Genomic DNA, 27,342 nt, shown 5'->3' on the forward strand with positions numbered 1-27,342 from the left:
AACTAAACCCAACTTGTTCTGTCTCTCTCATAAACCTAGCGTTTCTGCTGACCCAGCCTGGCTTCCACCATTCGCTCCAGGACAAGTTTCGCTACTATTTATGCCAGAGCCTTTTCCTCTGCTGCTCTGTCCATCAAGGAGCAGCCTTGCTCTATTTCTCTGCCTCATCACCCTTCTTTCTTTCTCACCCGAAGGGATAAGAGAGTGTTAACTCTCAACCTGTATATTTTATACAGACGATTCTATAAAACATTTTTGGATGCAGTTACTATAAAAGATGCTGTACAAAAATGTGGAACAAATCCTTCAGTTCTTACTGAAGTCAGCACTTGCTAATGTACACCCGCTGCAGTGCACTTATCGTGTACATATTACACATGCACTGATGCACAGAATTCATGGACTATAAAATGGATAAGTGCAAAGTCAGATCTTCATTATGTTTACAATGCTATATACACATCTGTAAATTTATGGATTTAGCACCTATTAATAACTAAAAAGACCAGCCCCAACACAGGGTAAGTTTTTGGCCATAAAAGGCTGGGTGATATCATTTCTTTCTCTGCTGCATTCACTTACATTGATCATTACCAGAGCACATTGCCAGGCTCAAGGTGTTTCAGTAGACAGAACGCTGGCTCAGATTGTAGGGTTTATTCCCATTATTGCTACAGACTGACTGTGTTAATAACTTGGGCAAGTCTGTTCTGTTCTCAGCACCAGTCTCCCCTTCTGAAAAGTGGGAAATATATTATTTCGTACACACCTCTGCAAAACAATTTGAGATTTTTGTAAAGAAAAGTGCTATTTAAAGGCTAAGCACCATTATTGCAGGTTCTGATTAAGGAAACCATGAAAATATACTTAATTTGCATCAACATGTCCAAAATTAGGCATATACTGTAATGGTCTTTCCAAAAGCGATTCAGTCTGCAGTCATGTGTTTTTAAAACAAATCATTTAAAATACATTGATGAAAGTAGAGTTAATGTTAAAAAAAGGGAAGAAAAACTTTGAATTAATAAAGACTTGGCACATGCAACTGTTACATGCTACATTTTATTCTAATGAAAAGGGCGTGTGATTGTACACAGAACTTTTTGATTAGATACATGCAACAGAAATTAGGGACTCCTTTAAAGAGCCTTGGACAGTATGGGGTTGGAAGCCGCTTAGTGTTGTCATCAGAAAAATCAAACTCTCGTCTGAGAGCCAGAGCACTTCCCCTCTCACTCCCCCTCCCATATTTGTGTATATTCGGAGAGTCAGGCTTAGTTTGTTCATAAACTCCAGTTCCTGGGCGGACCCCACACACAGCTGGATTTGAAACAGCTGGATCCGCCTTCCCTGTAAGTTTAGCCAGAAACTCCACAAAACCAGGAGTCTTGGGTTGATAGGAAAAACACAGGAGACTGGTCGGACTGGTGGAGGATGAATTGATCCGAACTGTGAAGCTGGATTTCCAGTTGCTGGCAGAAAATGGATTACTGGAAGAGACTGGGTCTGATTTCCCTACTGCTGCTAGCCTTCTGTGAGTAGAAAAAAAAAACTTCTGGTAGGCAATGTTAAGAAGCATATTCATCGCGGTCATTTGTTTTTCCTTTCTCCAGCAGATAATCTTTGCGTTCTCCCTTGATAGTGATTAGCTGGAGGGTTGAAATCACTGAGAATACAGTATAAAATTCTGGTAGGAATGCTGGCTTGGAAATCAGCTGTATATTTCTCGTATAAAAACTGGTAAACGTTGGACTTGGTGTATGTTTCTGCATACCTTCTCGGAGCTGCTCACAGATGTCAGTGTTTATGGTAGGAAAATATATATAGGTCAGCATTGCTTGTTGGAAATCTTTATTTTATTGAAGGAGATTAAAACCAATTGAGGTGCACTGCTGAATGATCTGACTGCAACAGTGTCCAGATGCTCAGATGTAGGACTTCTATCAGCTCCACTAAAGATGCAGAATTAATCAGTCTATTTAAGAGGAGGTTGAAAACTGTCTCTGCAACAACATCTGGTTATTCAGCAACCCCTTCCAGCCCTGACGTAAAGATTTCTTTGTAATAAGTACTCTGTTTAGCTTTCTGTAGTACTTTGTTAATATTGCAAATAACCCCCCGCCATCCAGGCTTGAAACCATGCCCTTCTGTGTTCTAATCTTGTGTTTATATCTTTATGATTGCTCCATAACAGGGGATAGGTTTGTATATAAATGGACATTACGTCCACGTCCACTAAGTATGTATGCATGTCTCTCTGTATATACAATGCCAATATATATGTATACATTCATATATCTATATATAGTGCATATTTATATATTCACACAGGCACTGGAACATTCTTACGGTGAAGTCTTTTTTTTTTTTTGTTAAACACAGACCAGTTTCACTCAATGTGTGATGTTACACTGTAACTGGAAATGCTCTTTGCTCCATGCAATGAAGCTCTGGGATTGTCATTTCGCTTTATTTACACCTAAATGAGCTGACTGGTGATGAGCATCCATGTACAAGTTCTCAACAGTAAAAGGGCATGAAATAAGATGACTGATAGAGAAATTGTGTATGTACAATTGTGGTGCACAGTGCGATGGATGACTTTCACAGAGCAAAACAGAGGAAGTGAAAAGGTCAAGTCAGAGAAGTATTTTCAGAGCCTCTGAAAATGTTACCTGTGATATCAATGCTGGTCTGACGGATCAAATGGTAACTGCTGCTCTGAAGATTAGGGGGAGGGATGATGCACTGGGAAGAGACTGCTAAGATAATCAAATTTGAGCAAAACTAACTGAAGTACCGAAGGGTATTATTTTAAGCATAGCATGGGGTTGTTTTGGGGTAAGAGAAGAGACCACTAATTATCCTTGAGAAATGCCCAGTTTTGAACTTCTTTAACTTATGGTTTCCCTCTTTCAAAAGGCAGGCTTTAAATCCAAAAAGGCCCAAATCAAATCACAATGTCATTACAGAGATCATCTGAAATGTCACGTGACCAGAAACAATGAGTGTTAATTTTAGCTAATGAAACATCTCCATATTTTAGCCAATTAAACAGCTCTGTATTTTGATCCGTACTGTCGTATTGCAGGGGGGAAAAGTCTGTTTTACTGGATTTAACTGTACAAGATCTTCAAAATATCTTAAGTAGGTGCCTAAATCCTATTACCTTTCAAAAGGAGATGGGCACCTAATTCCCTTAGGCTCCTTTTAAATCCCCAGCCCTCATTACCAAAGTGGATTAAAATATGCATTTGATTACTTTTAAAGTAACAAATACCTAAATGTATATAGATTAATGTCTAAAGGTCATCTGAATTAGCCATTTAGCAGCAACCAGAAAGTAATTTGTCTTAGTTGAAATGATTTTGATGCCTTCTTAGTCATATCGGAAAGAAAAATGGCCTGGGTTCTGTCTCAGTTACACCAAAGCAATTGCTAACTGCAATGCTCCTGTAAGGCTTTGTTACTGTCTTTAAGTACTCCAGATTTTCACCAGTACAACTGGGAATGGAATTGGGCTGATTCTCTGCTTCCAGCAGCCCTTTTCATACCCCTTTAATTGGCGATTTGTCTGAATGATCATCTGATAATGTAACAGGCTGCTTGAAAGACTCTAGTTTGATGTATAGTTGAGAATACAGTAACAGGATGCCTTTAATTCTCACTAGTCAGTTATACAAAGACACACCAGATTCTCCTTCAGAAAATATTTATCCTTAATACTTTTTCCTGTGGTTGTTGCTCCTGATGAGCTGCATGGCAGCATTTTTTAAGCTGAACATGAAGACAGGAAACTGTCCTGTTGTGTTTCAACACAAAATCTGATTATAGAATATGTTTTTACCTTCAGTGAGCCTGGGTGTAGGAAGACTAGAAATCCATTTGTACACAGAGCTGGGTCTATTCTGGTGTCCACACTTCCAAAACAAACTAAAAAGGGATCACAAAAGGGCCACATGAATTATTTAAGGGCTAAAAAAAACCCCCTGCCTTCCAGTGAGTAACTAAAAACTCAATCTATTTAGTTTATCCCAGAGAGAGGTAAGAGGTGACCTAAGCAAATAAATACTCCCTGTGTAGTATAAATATGGCATAGGGAGGAGGTTTCTGATAGCAGAGGCCTTTTCACTCCAGCAGGCAATGGCACCATAAGATCCAAATGCTAAAAACTGAAACTGGGCAAATTCCTGTAAGGAATAAGGCACAGCTGTCTGAAGGGAGGGCAATTGCTGAATGAAACAATTTCCCTAGTGCTGTGGTAGATTACTCATCACTTGAAGTCTTTAAATCAAGACTAGATGTTCTTCTAAAAAATGAACTGTAGCTCATCTAGGCGCTCTGGACTCAATGCAGGGATTTTATGCCTGTATTACGTAGGAGTTCAGATAAGATCATCATTATAATCTGCTCTGGCCTTAAAATTCTATGATCTTTTTCTCAAAAATAAACTCTTATATCTGTGCTGATCTGAAAACTTGCAGGTTTTTCTCAAGCTTCAATAAGATGCTGATAAATAGGACTTTGACTGGGCCAGCACATAGTGGTATGGTATACTGCATCCGAAGTGGCATCTTGCTCTCTAGCATGTAATAATTTAAAAATATATATCCCAGCTCTGTTGCAGTATGATTGTTGGGACGACCTTGAACACACAAGCTGAGTGTAACTGGAATAGCAATATCTCAATGTGTCTGCAGAGTGGGAGGAAGCTAGAGGAGCCCCATTGGGCATCTGAGTCTCCAAGGAAGTCAAGCTCAAGAAATCTAGCAGGGACCGTGAACCTCATCAAGCAAAGCCTATGGGTGTACTTGAAACCCCTGGTGAGAAGCTGAACTCAAGGCTTCCAAAGGGCATACACAGTCATCAGTTGAACAGCTGCACAATCTAGAGACCCACTTCTCAGCTGTGTGGAGCAGAACTTGTGGGTTGTGCTCAGAAGAGTATCACTGCCCTCTCCCTCCTCCCAATCCAGCTCCCAGTGGTACCATCTGGGATGCGTTTGCTCCCAAGACTCCCACAGAATTCACAAGTATTTAAAGTTCCTCGGGCAAAGCAGTTTGGTTCTAATTCTGGATGATCTCTTTTTGAACAGACCCACAGCAGCTGCTTGTTGGACATAACACAGAGTATCAGAGCACATACTTTATTCTCAGTAATAAATGCACATGAGAAACCCTGGCCTTTGATTTCAGGGATCCCTGACCCACCCCAGGTTCCTCGGGCTACTTTCTGAAGAGGTGGGGGTCCTGTGGCAACTGAAGATAAAACCCGATCTCCAGTTAGCAGGCTATTGAGAGTTTTTTGTCCTTGAGTTACAGTTACCAGTTTACATGACAACACCCTCCCCTGCTCGATCCCATGCTAACAGGGCTCTTAGTCCAGTGGTTGAACCTCTAAAGCATGCAACAAGGACAATCGAAGTATGAAAACCAGTAGGTGCCATCCTGCTTTAAAGTCAAGGAAGCAGGGCTTGGGTAACTACTTTCTCTTTTAAAACACATTGAGGTATATAGTCAAGATGGTTATTGTACCTTAAACAAGTAGTATCAACATAATTCCTTGATTTAACCAGACAACCCCGCCCCCCAGACCATTAAGGGCAACTTTTTGGAAGGCATGCCACAGATAAGCCCTGCACCTTCTCAGACTGCCACTCCGATCCAATTCCCCTACCAGATCGGCAACTCTACTTTCTGGTCCCTGCCCAAGTTGTGGCTCTGCTTTCTACTTTGTGATCTGTGCACTCTGCACAGTCAAATAACTCTGTTTTCTGCTCCCTGCCCCACCTGCCACTGTGCTATCTGCCCCCTCCCTGTTTTGCCATGTACCACACAGAGACTGCCCCTGCCACTTGTGGTACAAGTTTGCCACTTCTATCCTACATGTATCAGATTTTACTGGTTCCCTTTGACTTATACTTTTAACAGAGCAGCTTAGAAGGTGATGTTGCATTTCTCTTGAGATAAAACACAAGGCAAGAGAACTGCTCAGATAATTATGCATGTGTATTTTTAAGGGCAAGAGTTCAAAATCAAATCAACAAACATTTTGCTAATAAGGGAAAGTGGAAAAATCCGAAAAATGGGAGGGACAGGTACCATGTGCCTGGTTGGGAAATACTTCTGATGTCAATTCTACTGCACTAGGATTTTGGTGGTGGCAATTATTGCAGGGTAGTATTGCTATTACATGGATATGGATGGGCGGGTAGCGCCTTCATGGCTGCACGGGATCGTGCTTGGCGGCACTCCATGCCCACCTGCCCATGCATACCCCCTAGGGCCTTCTCAAGTACCCCCAGTTGTTCTAGTTAATTGAATTATTACTTATTACCTTATTATTGTATACTGTTATGTTATTGTTATGCCCACAAACAAATCAGCACCACCAACAAAACCTTCTCCAATCTGGTAAGAGACTAATGGGCTATTCAGTGGTGTCTATCCATAGTTAAACTTTTATCTTTGGCAAGAGCAGGGGAGATTTCCAGGGCAGCATCTGACTCCTTCCAAATAAAAAACCTGACCTGATACAGGTGTTGTAAGAAGGCTGAATGAGAAAGAGATCACGACAGGCCTCAGATAAGGAAGTCAAGGAGACAAGGTGGAAAAAAACAACAACCTCGTAGATGTAGATTCGTGTCCTTCAGCCAGGTTTTGACCAGTGTACAACAAGCAGAGGTAGTGGCAAGTGGTTCCAAGTCCTCTTTTGACCCCCACCTCAACCCCAGAATTTTAGTTGTTAGTATAATTGAGGTGAGCTTCAGGGCTCCTCTCATTTACCCTAGCAGTAATTATGTCCCTAGAACTAGTCCAGCTAGGCCAGGATTGCCAGAGTATAGCGCACTCTGGCCACAGTCCTTTTTGCTTCTCAATCAAGAGAATTGGGAGCAAATGGCATACAACTGGGCTCAACGCTACTCCGACCCAGCTCAGTGTGCTGCAGTCCTGGGCACACGTGTAAACGTGGTGACCAGAAGCAATAAACTCAGGCATGATGTGTGCCGGAGTTTATTGTTTCACATGAACTGCACATGTAAATGCGCCCAGCAATTCTGTAAATGATATTCTACTTGCTTTTCCAGCTTTTTGCGCAACCGGAGCAGTGTAGTACTGTAAATTTGCTATCCAACCTCTCAATTTCAAGCATGCTGATTGCAACTTAGAGCCAGATGTAAAACATTTTATTTTCCAATAATATTTGGGGGTTTTTTAAAAATATGACCTTTTTTGGACATTTGCTTTGGATATTTTTAGGCTTACATTAAAAAAAAAAAAAAAAATCAAAGAAACTACATTTTTAGGTTTTTGACAACCAGCCCCTTTGTTATTTTATTTTTATGGTTGTTATCAAAATTTCCATTCTAAAGAACCATTTTTTGTCAAGAACAGTAATGAAAAACAATTTCAGCCAACTTCTATCATGACAAATACATTTTATTAATATATTATAAAAGGTAAAGTCATTAGTGTATTTACCCATCATATAGCCCTCATATATACTAGATGCAAAGTGAACAATCAGTAGCTTTTCTACAAAATAACTATGAAAATATTTCTGTATTCTGAAGAAATACCACTGTGGCTATTGTCCACCCCTTGGAGGTTTATACTGTTCTCCTAAAGCACCATCAGTTCCTTTGACAGTATTCTTACCTCTCCTCTCAGTGATGATTCTGAAAATAACCTTTAGCATGTAATCCACTCCTTTATATTTGGATACAATTAGGAATTAAGTACCTGTACCCAGCATGAATTGTCGTGTTTTATTACAGGTACACCAGTCCACACTGGCATTAAAAACAGTGTACACATTATTTAAAGCCCAAATCAGCAAGCTGCACTGATTGCAACTAGGCTAAAACAAACAGCCACTATTATGGCCTGACAATGGAACTAAACCAGCTTGCTCCATCTTGCCAGGGGTACAGGGCACAATGCAAAATTATTATATAATTTTATATTATTATATAAACCTACCTTTGGAAAGACCCAGCGTGATAGACCACTCCACAATACAGCATTATCAAACCTGTGAGTAAGGGGTGCACACAGCTGGCCCGGACTATGGGCCAATATCTCCCCGTAGGTCTTCATGGACATGCAGGGATAAAGTTGTGGCGTCGCAATTATGTAAACTCTAAGAAGAGAAGTGTGATTTTGCCTGTGTCCAATTTCTGGAAAGGATCTATAGGACCCATCCTATAGACAATATCAGCTGAAATTTTCACAGTTGGTGCTGATAGCAGTCACCTGTCCAGAAGATCAGACATGAAAGTGCATGCCGGGTACTTATCCCAGCAACCCTGTTCTACAAGATAAAACCTGGCACACAGCTATCACACTCTGCTAGCAACACTGCTTTCTCTCTAACTGAGAAGCCACAATTATACTTAACAAACCAAACTACAGCTGATGTTACTGAAGCAAATGCAACTCGTCTTCTGGGAAATTAATTTCTCCAGCTATACGTTGCAATCTTCTAGTTTATGGCAAGCTGAGACTCATTGTCCGCATAGATCCTGGGAACTTTGAAAAGAAGCTTCAACTGAAGTGTTATTCCTGCCACGACTGGGTTATTTATATCAAGGGGAAGATGTTTAAAAAAAAAAAGTCTTTTCAACATTTTACAGCACACGATTTGCAGCTCTTAGTAAGAACAGACTGTACTAAAGATCCCAAGTCCAGCGCCAGTTGTGGCAGCTGCTGCATTTCACTTCACTTTTCCACTATCTACTTTGCTGGAGAGAGGGCTGCAATTTCATCTCTACTAAACTGTTAGGGCCGAGATTCTCAGAGGAGCCTGGAAGGACCAAGGTATCTCGGAGCACAGGCCAGCGTGCCAGTGTCTTACTACTGCAGACGAGGCCCCTGGCTTAGCTTCCTACTTACTCTCTGTATAGCTTAAAGCCCACCAGCTGAATCAAAAACTCCATCTCTTTTGAGATAAGCAAAACACCAACTAAAAGTAGCTCCAAACAGCAGTTTTGCCCTACTTTGTCTCTCTCAGGGCTGGCAGCTCTCCAGCGAGATTTGTATTCTTCCTCCGGCTGTCAACCTGGCCAACAGATCCAGGATTGGCGAAATCTTCTTCCACGGATCCCGGGAACAGAACTGAAAAAGAGCTCATGTCCTCTCTCTTCTGGGAGCATCAGATCTAAGACCAGTAGAACAACTAGGTTTGGGTGATGGGTAGAACTGGCCCAAGCACTTACTTGCCAGGGGATGGCAGAAAGATATCAGCTGCCACTACAGTATTCAATCATGCTGGCACCATGGCAGCTACCAGAAGTTACTGCTGCCTCCATGCATCCCACTGCGCTGGCCACCTGGGTGCTTTGTTATGCCCCTGCCTAAGACCCTTAATAATGGGTTGACTATCAGATCTCTCCCTTTCTCTCCCCCTCTTATGGCACCCCATTACCATACTGAGCAATGTGCAACATCTTATATATTTACCTGTGCAAGGGCCCAGAAAAGGATGGAACTCCTTTTGTCGCCATTTCACAAATGGGGATTGGAGGTGCAGAGAAACTCCATGACTTCTCCAGTTTTGCCTTCACTTTTCCTGCAGGCCTGGTCTTATCCAAACCATTAGTGCTCGGGTTGGGGGCTAGGGCAGAGAAAAGATTTTGGGTTGGGCTTGCATTGTGAATTCTATGAAGCTACTGTAACATTTATTTGTGCACTAAACTGGTTATCTTTTCCTACGTATTTTTCCATTATTGCTCTTTAAGATTTGGATATGGAGCCTCTCTCACCTTGTCTACATTTTCCCCCCAAAAAACAAGCTGGCTTTTCTGTGTATTTTGCCTTGCCCATGTATTCATGATCGGGAAAAATTAATATTTTGATTGTTATTGCTGTATGCTACCTCCTCAGCTCCCTAGTGCTTATGTCCTAGCTAGTCACAGACTTCAGTGTGTAGGATCTCATCTTACAAATACTTATGCCTATGATTACAGACATGCACATACTCATGCCACTTCAAGTAACTCACCTAAACTCATCTGCAGAATTGGGACCTTAGCTTGCTGTTCCTTAAAGAAAGGACCCTGACTCTTCTGTGGCTTTGTGAAATGCTATCCTTTACATTATAATATTGATGATGATAATACATAAATGGCAGCATTTTACATCCATATTCCTAAAAAAAAACAACTCTGCTCTGATGAATTTTAAGTATTAACAAGACATCTGCATTTGATTGATTTTAAGTATTAACAAGACACATCTGCATTTGCAGGTGCAGAGTGAATCCTTATATTGTATTTCAAAACAGCTTTACTACTTGAACTACTCCATGGTCTTTGCACAATCACAATGCAAAAAGAAAAGAAACCTCCATGGTTTTGCTTGTCAAGTTATTCTATACTGGGAGAATCTACAAGCCAGCAGCGAGGTTAGAAGACACTGATTCAATTGTTGTCTTTTTGAATAAGTCATTTTTTTCCATGTTTAAAAAGTGCCAAATTTAGCTGAATCATCCATGATCGATAACAGGGTCCTTCCTCTTACAACAGGAAGTGATGGCACATCCAACTACAGCCAACAAGTGGATGATTAATTCAACTCTCTTCAAGTCATAGACCCATGGAGCAAGCATCCACAGAAGAAAGACCAATGGATCCTTTGGGATTCCACTCCTGTTATGTCTTTAATTTGTCAACAGACATCTTTCCAGTGTGCTAGAAAGGATTTCAGGATGTTCCCAGCAGATGTGCAGGAAGATAGGGCTTTCAGGGCTCATTCCCTCTGACACATGTTCAGTCCACTGTTGTATATTAGTTTTATTCTTGCCTGGTCATAAAACAGTGGAGGAGGAGTGAGAGGTCCTAGTCCATTTATCCTCCTCAGTGCTATTCCATCTGGCACAGAAGGCCTTCACTTGGAAGGTTTGTAAGACTAGCATTACATGCTATACCCAGTGGGTAGGAACTGAGTTAGAGAAATGAATAGCTGCTGCAGAATAGGGACTAGACTGAACTATACTACCTGAGCATCACAGCTAGATACCTACCACCTATCAATTTCATGTTAAAGGCTGCTAGGGTAGCTAGCGTGACTGTTGCCCATTGATCCTTAGAACACTATCACAGCCTAAATAGTCCCTTCCTACCCCAACCCTGTGTGTACACCAGCAGGTACAAGACAGGGAAAAGCAGGTCTGCCTCACTGTAGTGCCATGCCAATGTCATGGGAATTCCCACCGAGTATGTCTACTTCATTTCACCCCTCTGCCCCAAACATCACCAGGTACAAAATGGGCTGGGAATACTTGTTGCTCATGTCTTGTATGTGAGGATGTGTAGGACTGCGCTTGCACTTCAGAAATACCATTTTATGCTTCTTTACCCATTATAGTTCTTTTGTACCTGTATTCAGGCTCTGTTCAGGGACAGGAACATCCATTCACACACACTCCTGTTGAACTTAGTGGTTGGTTTCATGCACAGAGGATTTACTGTTCAGTTTGAGGATCTCTTTATAAACAAACAGGCCCACGTATGAAGAGATATTAGCTTGTTTCTTGCTGAGCTGTGTTCTAGTAAAATTATTTCCATTGTATAGTCTCACATGTGGAACATGGTGAATAAACTGCACTAGCATAAGGTTGGCATTGGCTTTCTCACTGATTAGCCATATATGAAATGATCATGGAAATATCTGAACCAAAGAACATGGAAAAATGTGGAGGCCAAAATATTACAAGTGACTAGGATGCCTCATAGTCATAACATACCTATGATAACTATTAAAAGTGACTACGTCCCAAACTTTCTAAACCGAGGCTGCATATAGATGTGCTCCAACAGGTTCTAATTAGAATGGTTTGGAGCAGACTCGATTAATCCATGTTCTAATTACAGTGCTCTAGCATCGCTGCAACATTACATGTATTAAGACTCCCTGCATTTCAAAATGGCTGCAGGGGCACTTTAACTAAAGCTTGTTGAACAAGGTCTACTTAAAGCACCCTGTGGCCATTTTTTAATGCACAGGGGGTTAATACACATGATGCTGGAGCATTTTAATTAGAGTAGCTCTCCAGGAACTACTCTAATTAAAACATGCCTCCCCCCACCTCTGAGCACATGGATAGGGAGCCAGAGACCCCACTCAAGTGTTTTCAGTAAATCAGTTGAAAAGGGGGGGAGGGCAGTGGGAATCAGAGATCATTAGCCACTTCTGGAAATGTTTTACGAACATGTACAGGCAGTCCCTAGACTTACGCACAGCTGGTTCCTGAAAACCACGTCTTAATTTGAAAAGTTGTAATTCGGAACTGATTTTCCCATAGGAAACAATGTTATAAATGGAGGATTGGTTCCTGAACCAAGGCCCAATACCCTATTTTCACCAAAAATAACCCGGAATTTTGTACTCATTCAATTATAGATGAGTAATATAACTACATTAATGTATTTGTATTGTAAATACCAATCATATTGATTTGGAAGGACTCCTCTGAGGAGACTTTGCTGGACTTTTTTAAGGGGTCGTGGTTGAACTTTTTGAAGGCTTGTTGGCTGGAGTCTTCTCAGGAGTCTTGGCTGCTTTCTTAAAGAAAGTGTCTGAGAAAGTTTGGACAGGTGTGCTCCAGGGAGATGGGTGACACAGCTGACATGGCATAGCATCAGATCAAGGGTTGTAAAGTTGAAACTGACACCAGAAAGTTGAAACGGGGTCAATTTATAAATGTTGTAACTGTTGTAACTGTGAAACGTTGTAACACAAAACACTGTTAAATCAAGGACTGCCTGAATTTATATCTACTTGTATTATTAATTTGTTGACAAAAATATCTATAGTATATACAGTATATCTAATTCAGGGATTTAATGATTTTCCATGACACATTCAATGAATATCTGTGCAAAAGCATGAAAATTGAATAAAAATGTGTGAGTATGTCTGTGAGAGAGAGAGAGTGTATGTATGTGCATGTGTGCGTACACGTATGTGTGTACTTATGAACTCATCACTAATAGTACTTGGTAATTTTATAGTGCCCTCTATTAAGTCTCATAACGTCTCTACCTCAGCAAGAAGTGGTATCCCCATTTGAAAGATTAAAATTGATTGGTTGGCCACATCTATACATTAAAAAATTTGGATTTCTTTAATGTTTAACATCCCATTTCAGTTTCCTGGCTTTCCAATGCTTGTGTCTGCTGGGTTTTTTTCCTCAAAAGGGATTGGGAGCATGTCTGGTTTTAATAGTTACAGTGTTCTTCTAATTTTTTTTAATCTTTAATTTATTGATATGAACTCTCTACTAAATTCTGCTTCAAGACTTTATCTGGAACTTTCTTGGTAGAACAAGGTATGGTATGTTTCGTTATAGACTGTATGATGTCCATGTCAAACTGGTAAGAAGAATTGTATTAAAAAAAACAACTCAACCAAATTTGAGCAATTTTTAGTTGGTTGGAAAAAAGGGGAAATTTTGGCAAAAACAGCACCAATAGCTTTTTCCTCTGTGTGTGTGTGCGTGTGCGCGTGTGTGTGTGTATAAATTTGAAAATTTCAACACAGTCTACTTCAAGGGCAGGGGTTGGGATCTGTGCCAGATTATTAAACAAGACACTAAGACTAATGCAAATGAAGTATGACAGCTCATAAAGCTTCATAAGATCTTTAGGAAGGAGGTTCCTCTATTTTTCAACTTGGTCAGGCTGCTATTTTCAGCTTGGGGGAGAAGTGCATAATAGTTTTATTAGATGTGAAAGAACAGTCAATGCTGGAACTGTCTGATAAAGTACATTAAGAATTAACAGAGGACCCCTGCATTTACTACTTTTCATTTAATCCTTTTGCAAGCCTTGGCTTCATCATTGTTCTAAAATAATCAAAGGATTGAAAGACGCTTACGTTAGTGGATCACAAAATCTGTTGCTGAGATACATAACAGCTACTCCATTCGAACATCTCTTTGTTGGCTCATCAAAGTCCTTCTAACAGATGGTAAATAGAACGAGTGCCAGGAATTTTCAAATACTCCTCAGGAAGTTCATCTAAATCATAAGTAAACCATTTGCACTTAAAACAGAGCAAACTCTGTTGCCCAAATGTGACCCAGATAATGTTTCTGTCATGTTTACCTATTCTGAGGAATATCCTTAGATTTCTTTTTATTGCCCTTTTGTTCTTCTACTCCCATCCACTCATGAAGATTCAGGCTCCTGCAGAGCTAGGAAAATATGTGTAATGCTAATTTCTAGAGGGGGAAAAAAGTATTTTTACTTGTATCAAATGGCTAAGGTGTAGCAAACCACAGGCCAAATGCTGCTTTAATGTGGAGAGGAGATGGCCCACAGAGACTAGAGGTCCCATCTTGAACCATGTGGCCTGGATAGTGTCTAGAAAAGAATGGAATTGGACCAAGGGTGAGCAGCTGAAACATAACCACAGAAGACTTTGCTAGCAGCCTAGGAGAAATGAGCAGGAAAAAAAAAATGGAGATAACAGGGCTCCCACCTTTTGCTATTGAGACTGGCAACCTAGGACCCCACTGAATCCTTAGGAGCTTCCTAGTGCCTGGATAAGAGCTCTGTTAGTCCGTAAGCTGTGGGCACCCTCAGCCACCTATGATCTAACCGCTACTGAGTTATTGCTACATGCTGTTTCGCAGGACAGCAATTGCAGGGCCCATCTACACTGTCCAGGCTTTTGCTTGTACCCTGGAGAGGTCACTTCAGCTTCGCTTTATCTTTTACGTTCAGCAAGTTGATGCTTCGCTTGGCACAATTTTATTGTCTTGTGAGACTGAGCTGCCTACTACGCTTGCAGGACATCCTGAAAATTTAGCTGCTGCAGAATGACTTTCCATGTGTTAAGACATCTCACACCAGCAATACTTTCTGCCCAAGCTCGGTGAGCTTCAGTTGCTTTCTCTTTATTCTCTCGATGAAGGAGGTACGATTCCTAAGCAGTGCTGACAGAACCATTTTGTGAGTCTTGCACTCAGCAATTTTTCCCCCTCCTCAGTCATTGAATAATCAGTTATCCAACAAACTCTGCACCCCGACCGTCTTGGAGTGAGACAGCATAGCCAAGAGCAGCCGAGGTGCTGGAAGCCACAGTCAGAGATGTAATCCAGAGGGGGCCGGAGGCACAGCTTTCTCAGCAAGTAAACCTTGGGTGAAGGACTTGTTTTCTTCACTGGTTCACAGTGGAGGCCCAAATGATTGACCCACAAATCATGCTGCACGACTCAATGGAGGGGAGGAAGTGGGAGAATTTTTGGTTTGAGAGGATTTAGGATGCTTCAAGCTTTTGGATATGGGCCCTCCTCATTATGGCACTAGTAAAGACTGACGCGTGCACTCCCACGGGCATACGTTTACGAACTGGTGCACACACACGTAGAGCAAGATGGACTTTTGCTTGCTGGAAGTTTGTGGGTTGCATCTCTACCTTCAAAATAGCAGGATGATGATGATTCTTCTGAATTTTAAATAATAACCCTTTGCCTGTTTTCAAGCAGGCCCCATGATTGGATCAAGTGCCAGTGCCTTGGTTTACATATCATAACTGTTCACATTTCAATTTCATAGCATAGTAATTAGCAGGCGGCTGCTGAACTTTCAGCTGGATAAATACAATCATCACAGGGTAAACTCACAATTGCTTTGGTGCTTCAGAGTAGATTTTACACTGTTTCGCAATGGCTGTTGAATGTACTGATTAAAACTGCATGCAAGAGCCTGTGCACGCTACCATTTAATGGTTACATGGTATGAACAACACCACCACCTGGTAAGAGCAGTCATCACAGACCAGCAACATTTTCCACGGGAATTTTCCCAGATGAGTACAGACATACCTCGTTTTATTGTGCTTCGCTTTATTGCGCTTTGCAGATACTGCGTTTTTTACAAATTGAAGGTTTGTGGCAACCCTGCGTTGAGCAAGTCTATCGGTGCCATTTTTCCATTGGCGCCATTTTTCCAACAGCATTTGCTCGCTTCTTGTCTCTGTGTCACATTTTGGTAATTCTCGCAATATTTCAAACTTTTTCATTATTATTATATTTGTTATGGTGATCTGTGATCTTGGATGTTACTATTGTAATTGTTTTGGGGCGCCACAAACTGCGCCCATATAAGACGGCGAACTTAATCGATAAATGTTGTGTGTGTTCTGACTGCTCCACCGACCGGCCGTTCCCCCATCTCTCTCCCTCTCCTCGGGCCTCCCTATTCCCTGAGACACAACAATATTGAAATTAGGCCAATTAATAACCCTACAATGGCCTCTAAGTGTTTAAGTGACCCTCCACCAGCAAAAAGATTACAACTCGCTGAAGGCTCAGATGATGGTTAGCATTTTTTAGCAATAAAGTATTTTTTAATTAAGGTATGTACATTGTTTTTTTTAGACATAATGCTATTGCACACTTAATAGACTACAGTATAGTGTAAACATAACTCTTATATGCACTGGGAAACCAAAAAATTCGTGTGACTCGCTTTATTGCGGTGGTCTGGAACCGAACCCGCAATATCTCCGAGGTATGCCTGTATTCGAACAACACTCCCTATTACAGCAACAGCAGTTTAGGAGCAATATCACAACAAGGCCTCAACATATTGCAGTTACTGGTCATCAGCAGTATTTAAGTCCAGTGTGACCTGGAGTACTATTGCTCTGATATACAAACTGCTTGGGGCTAGATTTTCAATGGAAGCTCCTGGATGTTGAGCCTTTTTTAAAATGTGGCCCCTACACTAAGATCCCCAAGTTCAGAGATCTTACCAAGTAAGCAGGAGTAACCAAGTAAGCTGCCACACCTTGTATATTCCCTGACAGAATTTAGAACAGCATTGCTTATATTGACCTGTGAATTCACCCTTCACTGACCAGTTGCCATGTCCCAATACAGTCCAGCAGTATGGCTCAATGTAGTTTTTCCTTCTCCTAGGCTGAGACTTGTATTAGTTTTTCCTTCTCCTAGGCTGAGAGTTGTAGTCAAAGCAACTCAGCTTGGCCTAACAAACCTTTTAAAAAAAAATCCAGGCAGTACAAGAAGCAATCAGTTCTGAGCTGTTAAGCTGGTTAAGTGCTTTGCTGAATGCGAGGCTTACCAAATTGAAAAAGTGGCAACTTGTAACAGAACGTTCTTCTCTTCTTTAACTTTATGTGACTTAAGCAAGTGTTTAATTGAAATGTATGACATTTTCAGACATTTCTGTGGAGAACTTCTAGAGGCATTTCAGAGTTTCAGCAAAAGCAAGAACAAAATGGACCAAATTCTCTTCTCAGTCATGCCAGATAACTCCATTATCAACCAAACCACTCTGGATAGAAACTGGAGTGACGGAGAATGGAATCTGTCCTAGTGCTGAGGCAGCGTCACCCGTAGACAGCCTTAGGTTGCTATTACAGTGAGCAAGAGTGAATAGTGCCCCAGATGTGCACCTCCTATTTGCATTCATTGCCCTTCTGGGCCCAATCCAAAACCTTTCAAAATCAATGGGAGTCTTCTGTTGACTTCAATAGACTTTGGAGCCTGCTGGCCTGAATATCAAGCTGTTAACAAGATCTCAAATGTGCAGCTTTCCTTTTTAATTACCTTTTGTAGGTCTTTTCCCACTAATTTTAACATTTAAAAAGATAATACTATGGGTAAAACAGAAATGACAAATCAATATGCCAGAAGTCGTGTTTAACAAGGACAGAAAGAAATCCATAAAGAAATATTGCCCTGTTACCTTCAACATCACATCCAGTATGTAAGTGGAGAGCACTGCCTTGCAATTTCTTGTAGCTTAATACTGTCCAATCCATCTGTACCTTTTTTTCCAAGAGGTTGTAACTGGAGCCTGCATGAAAACAATAGGGGAAAAATATGCTCCCAGAAGTCTTTTGCACTTGAAAATGGATTTAAGTTCAGCCCCATTTGTGATGACCTTGTTTGTTTGTTTGTTTGTTTAATTTGCACAAATATCAGCTCAACAGAGTTTTATAATGCTCATAAAAATAATTTCAACCGCAAGTTATCTTAGCTAAGCTAAACAAATTAGACTTCAAAACTCAGGCTGGGGTTGTCACCTAGTTCCACAGTCATTCATAAATCCAGAAGTAACTCGAGTCAGGGAAATGGGTATCAGAACTTGTGTCACAAGCACACTCAGCCCAACTATCAAAGCATTTCCTATCAGCTGGCTCTAAACCAGGTACTATGTGCTGCCCTGAAAGGGGACATGAGTATAATTATTTGTAAAATATTTGTAAAATAAATGTATTCAAGAATGATCAGTTTGCAAGATGTTCCTGAGCATTTCCAGTAGGAAATCACAGCCTGCTCAGCTGCACAGCCCGCTTTTAATCTTAACTTCCCCACTCTGCTAGAGACCCCAGGTGCAGGAAGCTACATGCCTGATTCTGCCTATTGGAGGAGGCCCAACATCGCACCCCCATGCCGCTCCCGAAGGAGAGCGAGGAGCAGGGCAAGAGTTGTAACAGTTCCTGTGCAGCGTAGGTGTTGGCTGCTGTATCGTCAGGGCCCTTTGTACATTCACAATGAATGGAGTCCTTTGTGCACAGCAGAGCCCGAGACTGATGATCCCATTATTTATCTTGAATGATTCACTCCGCTCTTTCAGTGATCGCAGTGGGCAGGCTCAGCCCCAGGTTCTTAACACTACTATTGAGATCCAGGTGCTGAATGGGCTTCTCTAACACCCTTTGGGACCCGAGTCCCTAATGGGAGGTACCCACCTGCCTCTTTAGGCATCTAAATCCCTTTAACACTCCAGTCCTACTGCTCTAAAATGCATTGCCCGATAAAGAGGAACCTGGAAGTGGCATGACTCAGAGATGAGATGAGAGGTGGTTGGCAAGCTGACAGGACCTTGTGCCTCCCACCTCTGTGCAAAAAAGCTTGAGGCTTTTATGCGCCCCAGAGACTCTCCAAGGGATGCGTTTGGCTGGCCTGATGCATTATGCTTTGTGTGCACATAGTATACTCTGAGCTAAGGCCAGGAGCACATCATGTCCTTCGGACCCATGGGTGGGACACAACAGAGGGCAAACCCTGCAGGAGGAGAAACAGAAGAAACTTTCCATGTGGTGCTGCCTGGACCTTGGGCTGCTGTAGAGCCCAAATGGCCCTTGACAGAAGTTAAAGCAGCCTAGAGGCTGCTCTGACTTAACGGTAGCCTTCCCAGAGTTGCCTACAGGCAGCAAGGACCAGAATCCACCCCCAAAGCTGCAAACCAGCTCCTGTTTTGCTTGCATTATCACCAGAACGCACCTATGTGTCACCAGTCATGCCGCAAGAAATCTCAGGACAGGAATGGAGCTGGCAGCATTGCTATGGAAGTGGCTGGTCTCTAGAGTGGGTGGAGCATGTATTTGCCATCAAACCTTCTGCTTCGGTCACCTGCCCCGATTCTGATTTGCAGCCAACCTGCTGAGCCCACTCTGCAGCATAAGAAACAGCTTTCAGATCAAGAGGGCAGGGGGCTGCCTGCACGCAATGGTTGGGGGGTGTCTGATGCCATCTCTCCCTACCTGTGCCCTGGCCACCTCCCTTCCCTCTCCGCCTGCCACCCAACAGCTCTTCTCTTCTCTCACAGGACTAGGCAACCGCCATCCACCCCCACTCACTTATTTCCACTGCCACCAAGCACTCTGCCTCACTTGTTCCACATTGATCTTCCCCAACTGTCTGTTCAGCAGACCCAGTTTCCTTGTTCACAGCATTCACCACTGGGGTTTCCCAAACCTATATGCCTCCTCTTCTTCCAGCTGACAACATGTTCTTTCTGTGCCCCGCTCAGGATTTCCTCCCACAGACCCCACTGCCCATTCTACCTGTACGGTTGCCCCCAGTTCCCACTGCTAGACAGCACAAGACGATAATTCAGGGGATAAAAGGTTAATTACTCCATTTTCCACGCTCACGTTGGCGTTCTAAATGACTCCTTGCTGTTGGTTTGCAGAAAGGCTGGCTGGAAGGAAAAAAAGAAAAGAAAAGAAAAGAAATAGGCTTGAATTACAACCATCGTCACTGCATTTGAAGAGTTTATACAAATGGAAAATGAAAGCCAGAGCATGCAGAGTAAAATCATTTGTGTTTCATCAGCAGTATGGAAATTGCTTTGTTTTTATAGGAAAAAGAAAGAGAGTGTGTATGTGTGCGTGTGTGGGGGGGGGGGTACAATTCATTTCATTGCCGAGGGCAGAAAGGTGGAATCCAGAAATAAAAGCTGACTCACAGACCGTAGGATCGATGAGTCAGTCGCTGCTGCTGTTGTTTTTAAAAATAAGAGGCAGCACAATACAGAAAATAATTATCAGTACAACAGTGCTGCAAAAAAGCCATCATCTCCTGCAGTGGCTCTCTGGTGAGACTGGCCCCTCGAAGGCTAAATGCAGTCACAGGCACCAGGAAGCTGTGGACAAGCTGGTGGGAGGTCAGGAAAGAAACGACAGCTTTCCTGGTGAAGTGGGAGCTTCCAAAAGAGCCAAACCGAATATCAGGCATTCCTCTCTCATACAAGGGCCAGAGGAGTTTATTCATGGGATAGGGGTTTTGTAGGATCTAGTTTTCAACAGGTGCAGCTAGCTAAATGACAATGCTGGGAAGATGGCTAGTGTTCCAACAACATCAATATTCAGAGAAGGAAATCATTGCGTAGGGTGGTAAAAAGGGTAGGAGTAGGAAGAGCAGGCTGGGATTCAGAATGGGAAAACGTAGATTAAAAAGGAGGGAAGACTAACCGTGGAACAAGTTCCCTGGGGAAACAGAAAGATCTATAAGGTAGGACGTTTTAAGCAAAAACAGGCAAAAACAATCCTGGACTTGAGATGGCCTAAGTGAGCTCCAGTAAGATCAAATGTGATATGTTGACAGTCAAACCAAGGGAATGTCATAGATAGATTAGAACAGTCTTAACTGATTTCTGGGATCCTGGGCCTGGAGAGCAAATACGTTAAAGTCCAAGAGAACTGAAAAAAAATCCTGGCTTCTCCCTCTGGGCCAAGTCCTTGTCTCTGCTAATTGGTGTGATAGGTGGATTGCTTGGGTACTGAGCACAAAAGCTAGCACAGATGTGGCAAAGTGTGTTGTGACAGTGTACCCCTAAGTTTGCCACATGAAACCTCATCATCCGACACATCACACCCGAGGCAAAGCACAGCAATTGGCCTAGAATTACCACCTCTCAGAGATAAATGTCCTATTCTGCAGATCTCTATTCCTATAGTACAGAAGTTTGCAATAAAGTTGAACTGTTATGTTGAACTTAAACACCTAAAGCAGACTTGGGAACCTCCCTGCTACACTTCTTGCATATTCGAGTTTCTTTGGTAGCAGGACAAAGTAATGTTTACATAACATTTGAATTTAAATTAGATATTTTTATCAATAAAAAGTAAATGGTAAAATAAATCCATTGCCATCCTAGCTTTGAACAGGTTCCAAGTAGGCTAAAAATGCATACTGCACATCTTTCTTGGCATTGGCAAGCACTGCTGTCTCATGCAATCAAATTCAACCATTTCTTTTATTCACCAGGAAACATTATGGACTCATTCCAGCCTTTACACACACGAGCCCAAGCACAGCGGTTTATTATACAGGGCAACGCGAGCCTATGCATCTGAATCCTGCCCTCTGTCTTCTGAACTAAATACGCAACAATGCAGCACCGAGTCTAATGGCACATGTGCCTCATGGGGTAACTTGGCAAATTTGCTACTCCGTCTCATTCCAGCTCCAGAAATTTGGATCTGATATCCTGGATATCTTGGTGAAAATGTAGAGTACATACATTATTAGAGAGGTCTCTGAAGTTTAGCAACCAAATCTGTAATACAATTTAAGGACTACAAAGCTAATTAAATTCAGACTAAAAAAAAGGTGAATATTTTTAACAGCAAGAGTAATTAGACATTACAAAAAACTCATCACCTACGAGTGTCCATCACTGGGACATTTGCAATGGAGACGTGATGTCTTTCTAAAAGATATGCTCGGGTTCAAGTGGGAATCAATTCAAGGACATCCTGTAGGATATCTTGTTGCAGTAGGTCAGACTAAATGTTCAGGGTCCTTTCAGGCCATAAAACCTCAACATCTAATTGGGCATCAGGAACCTGGGATCAGGCCAGATCTAGTCCAGTATCCACTCTCTGACACTGGTCATTGCTGCACATAGGAAATGCAGCTATGGATCAACCTACTGATAGGAAAGGTTTCTAGGGTCATCTCATGGGTCATAGAGAAACTAGAACCTATAGGCATTATTGCTGCTTTTAGTCTTGAGAAACTGCTGCATATAATCAGGATAGAAAATTTTCATTCTCATAACACTTTTACAAGCAGCTCTGTTATTTTGTACTGCATCCTTAGCCAGGGATGAAATCCAGATCTAAAGCATTGCCCTGAGCCCAGATCTGTGCAAGTTCACCAGAAAATGAGGCAGTTGAGATGTATCAGGAAAGCTACACACCAGCTCTATGTGATCCAAATGGCCTTAAACTTGTCCAAATCTCTCGTTCGCTTGTGGCTTAATGTCCCCAACTTACTGGGGGCTGACCCCAAGCAAGACATCTCAGCTGTGCAGTTCAGTTACTCACAGCCTAGTTTCAGGCAGGTGGATTGGGAACAAACTAGGTGGTAATGATTGCCTATACATGGCACAATAAGAAACACATGCGAGTTGCTGCAGAAGCATCTTTAACAGGGAGTCGCCTTGCCTACACAGCATTTGACATCACTAAACAAGGACCAAACATGGACAAAGAAAGTAACCCTCCACTTTCAAATGTAGGCACTTAAGTAGTACAAACCAAGTCCTGCCTTGCAGTGCTTCAAAGGGTCCTTTATAGCTCCTCAGCTTTTTCGGTGTCCATTTGCTTGCTTCAAGTATTGCAAGACCTTTCTTTGGGAAGACCAAGCCTACACTAAGCCTTTTTCACTCATGATGCTTGCATGACCATTTCTAGAGAGGTAACCTGGCCTCAAAGAACAATCAGGGAGTTGAGATGCCACCGCTTGTAAACTCGAATTCACACTTTGCTACCAATATGCCGCATACCCTCGATCAAGTCACCTGCCCACTCCATTCCTCTGCATTGCCATAGGCAATGTGCGGATGTGATAAGCTTACTGACCTGCCTCGAAGAAATAGCACAAAGATTCCCTAAGGCTTATATAGTGATTCGAACAAGGAAAGTCCTTGGACAGGCATCTGGCTGGGACCATCTGACCCCAGCACTCTTTCCTGTCTAGGCAGGGAGTCAGACTTGATGATCTGTTGAGGTCCCTTCCGACCCCAACATCTATGAATCTATAAAATATGTCATTATTCATATTACACAAATACCCAAAAGGTACCATGAGTTCACGTATTAAGCATTGCACTTCTGCCTTTCACAGTCCAAGTAACTCAAGTGCAACTTTTAAATTCAAAAGTTAAAATAGTCTTAACTTTGTATAGAGATGGATTTGAGCTGGGGCCATGGATCAGATGCTTTTGAAGCTTTCTTGGGGGGCTGGGGGGGAAGGACAGGTCTGCCGGGCATCTCTCTCTCTGTTTGTCTGCTGTTTGTTGGTTGTAGAGTGGCATGTGAGAGGGCATGCAGGAGAAGAGAGGCTGCTCCTTCCACCTCTTCCCAAAATGGACAGCATAGCTCACATCACCTTTTTGGCTGGGACGTGTCTTTGGCTTCTCTAGCATGTCTGCAGTGTACCATGGACTCCTGGCAACTCTTCCTAATTGCTTATGGATATTCAGTGCTTGAGGACAATAGAACATGTGGTGCTGCAGAAGATCCAGCACAGAGATCTCATTATGCAGTATAACCTCCTTACAATGAATCCCTCTGAGGCTAGGAAAAAAAATTAATTAAAAATGGATACTTGTTATAATAGGGTTAGTCAATTTGTTGCAACATAATGATGGAAAAATCCAACGCCAAACAGTTCCTGCTGTTGGGATTGTTCAAAGCAGGGGTTTATTGTATTGAGGTTGTACTATATGGAGCTTGTCATACAGGACCTCTTAGGGATATGCCGTGACACGTACTCTTTCCCTAGCGAGTACTATCTATTCCATTCAGAGTCTTAGGCTGTGAGTGTCACTGCGGTATCTCAACACTTCACTTCACCATGATAGGATTACTCATTGAGCCTCATGTTGCAGAGGCTGAGATCTGTCTGCCGTTAACTGAGGTGGACAGAACTGGTGCAACAAATGGCCGGGAGAGCTGTTCTAGATCGCTGTAGTAGGAGGACAACATGACGCATGGCATACAGAAAACAAGGGACAGTATGTGGTAGCCCAGGGTCCCTCCTGGTCTCAAGAGCACAGAGAGAAGAGGGATGCTGCCAAGACGGTTGGAAAGCACACCTAAACAATTCTTGGCTATGGTGCAGGAGGGGATACCCAGAGACTTTGCTGTGGTTCATTTCTTCCTTCAGATGCACAGAAGGCCGCTCCAATTCATCCTAGAGCCTCCCTGGATTCACAGCAACAGATACAGAAGAAACCTGACTGTCTTCTCACGCAGGAGGGACCAAACGTTTCTACCGATCAGGCACCAAGCCCAAAGCAACCCACCTACCGGTGACTTCAAGCCACCCTTCTGAACTGTTGTTGCACAGTCCTTTTGACTAACTGTACTAGTTATTGGATCACATCATGTCCTTATGGCTTCAATTTATTTTTGGAAAACTCAGCCCACATTTAATTAGTTTATAGTTTGTTCCAAGTTTTGCTTATCCAGCTTTTTTTTTTTTTTTTTTTTGAAGTTTGTATTTTGATGTTTAGCATTTGCCTTGGCAACATCTGGAACCCCTTTATGGAAGTGTATTGTTACTTTTACTGCTTGTGCAGCTTTATTAAATCATCTGAGTATTAATATTGAAAGTGTTCATCTGGGTCTAATTAGGACAAAGATGAGTGATGTGGCAGTTAAACTGTGCCTACGAGCTAGCGGTTCAAGGACACAAAGTTCTGAAGAGATTTTTAGTGGGTTTCTGACACTTATTTTTACTTATTAAAAGAGAAAGCGTGTTCCATAACCTACTCCTTATAGAGCAGCTCATGGAATCACATGTTGAACCTATTTTAAAACAAAACTCTTTCCAAAGAGTTTTGACTCTTTTGGATCTCGTTTCCATCAGTTCATTAATCTTTTGAAAGAGGTTGATATTTGCGTCAAGCTCTTCATTTTGGAGACCAAATAACTGCTGAATTGCAAGCTTCTCCATAGGCCCCAGGACAATATTCTCTTGTTAAACATGCATTATAGTAATCAGAGGCCTAAATTCTGCAAACTACTTTGGCCAAGTCAGCCTTATGCACAGACAGAGCATGTTGAGAAGGTGAGGTCCAGGGGGGCAGCAGTCTGAAGTATCTGAATGTGAATATTTAACACCAAGAGTTTGCACTGGTGTCTGTCTGGCTCTCTGCCTGCCTACCTGTCACTGAAGTAACTTTTAGAATCACATTTGTCCTTTCACTCTTCTTCTATGACTGAGAGAACGGGGTGGGCAATTATTTTGGGTGGAGGGCCGCTTACTGAGTTTTGGCAAGCCATTGAGGGCTGCATGACAGGCAGTGAGGGGCAGATAAATATTAATTCTCTAAATTTTTTAGGGGCCCCGTGGGCTGGATAGAATGGACCGGCAGGCTGCAGGTGGCCCGCGGGCCGCATTTGGCCACCCGTGGTCTAGCATGTATGGTTGGAGACTTTCATTTCCCTTCAAAAACACCAAGAGTGCCAAATGTGAAGATGCTAATATCTAGAGTAAGACAGACGGCTCCAGGAAGGAACACAAGACAAAAACTAAGGAGTTCCCGAGTCCTGATGCTGGTTCTGGCACTCGCTGTTTTGGAGAAGAGGTTACTTGATCTTTATGCCTCAGTTTCACCATCCATAGCACATTACGGTAACGCTTATTTATTTTCTAGGGTGCTGTGAAGCCCTTTGAAGATAAAAAGCACCACACAAAGGCTGACTATGATTCCTGGTTCACATTCAAAACTTCTATGGACATCCAGAGGCGGTTTATATGGAATGGCAGCAAATCAAGCCCTTGTGTTTTGAGTTTTGTTTAATAAACCTGTCCATAGATTAAGGCAAAGCCTCTAGCTATTCACAGCCTCCACGCAGAGCCCAGGGGGGCCTCTGAGAAATGCACCCCGGCCTCTCACTCACCCTCTGTACATGTCAGATCTCATAAATGGGACGATGCACTGTTTTTGCGCCAGCTTATTGGCTTGTGCTCGGAGCCACTTGACAGTAGCTATATTGCTTCATTTGCAGGATTCAGCGGGCCTGGAAGAGGGAGGAATGGGCAAGCCAGGCTAGTTGGCTGCACTCCCAGATTCGGCACTGAGGCAGTAGAGACAACCCCTGTGATTACTGCATCTTTGTCTTGTTGTATCTGTTCCAGGACAATTAGGCATGTTTACTCATTCACTTGTTCTCCGAGCCAATGGCCCTTTAATTGTCCCAAAACGAAACCGTTTCCACAGGAGGGGTGGAATAGGTCCTAACTAAAGAAACCTCTCTACATCCCTTGTGTGTGCAGGGATACATAAAAAAGCTTTAAACTAGCCATCTTGGGTGCTAGTAGTGGACCAGCCATAAGAACACAAGTTAATTTACTCTGCTTCTCGGTTGAGTTTTCAAGCCCACGCTACACCGTGCTACTCTGGTTAGACTGCTACTGACTACTCTAGTAGTAATATAGATAACCATACCCATAACTTATAATCTAACACCATATCTGTGCCAGCCAGGAATTGAATCCAGGTTTCTTTGTGTCCAGTTTAATGGCTGATCCAGTGAAGAGCCCCATAAGAGCAGAGCTCAGGCTGACATTTCACAAGCTGGACAAACTCGCTGAATATCACGTTCTCACTGGAAGTCAATCCTACACACAAGTTAACTCCCAACGTGTTCAGTTTCAATTTTAGGACCAGCAGCACTTTCCCTGAACATAAAAGTTGATCACTATACGTAAAAGACCTTAACTAGCTATTGCCTTCTCCGAAGCAGAGAATCAAATAACAAAGGGTAGGATCCAGAGGGTTAAATGCACTAAAAAAAAAAAAATCAAAAATAAAAACTGCACTGAAAAGTATTCCAATTCGATATCATTATTGGATGCACAAAAACACTTCTAGTCAATGCAGGAGTGAAAACAGTAGGGGCCTGGCATACAAGTCAAAGAGGAAAAGAGAGACTTATAATCAGAATACAGTATACAAAGGAAAAGGGGCTGAGCCTCAGACTAGTGAAATTGTCCCCTTCTTCTCAGAAGACCAGTAGAGAGAAACATTTGCAGAGACTGACCCAATATTTTACTTCT

The 27,342-nt window shown here is 42.3% G+C and overlaps 1 protein-coding gene across 1 annotated transcript in view; it reads left to right on the plus strand.

Moving 5' to 3' along the window:
* The first annotated feature begins 1,292 nt into the window (after positions 1–1,292).
* LOC109322762 (TGF-beta receptor type-2-like) overlaps positions 1,293–27,342 on the plus strand; it is a 53,765-nt gene continuing 27,715 nt past the window's right edge. The window contains exon 1 of the mRNA XM_019553934.1: positions 1,293–1,534. Coding sequence (XP_019409479.1) covers positions 1,483–1,534 — 52 coding nt within the window. The 5' untranslated portion in view covers positions 1,293–1,482. The remainder of the gene's footprint in view (positions 1,535–27,342) is intronic.

Source organism: Crocodylus porosus, unplaced genomic scaffold, assembly GCF_001723895.1.
Source record: "Crocodylus porosus isolate Cpor-Errol unplaced genomic scaffold, CroPor_comp1, whole genome shotgun sequence".
NCBI lineage: Eukaryota > Metazoa > Chordata > Crocodylia > Crocodylidae > Crocodylus > Crocodylus porosus.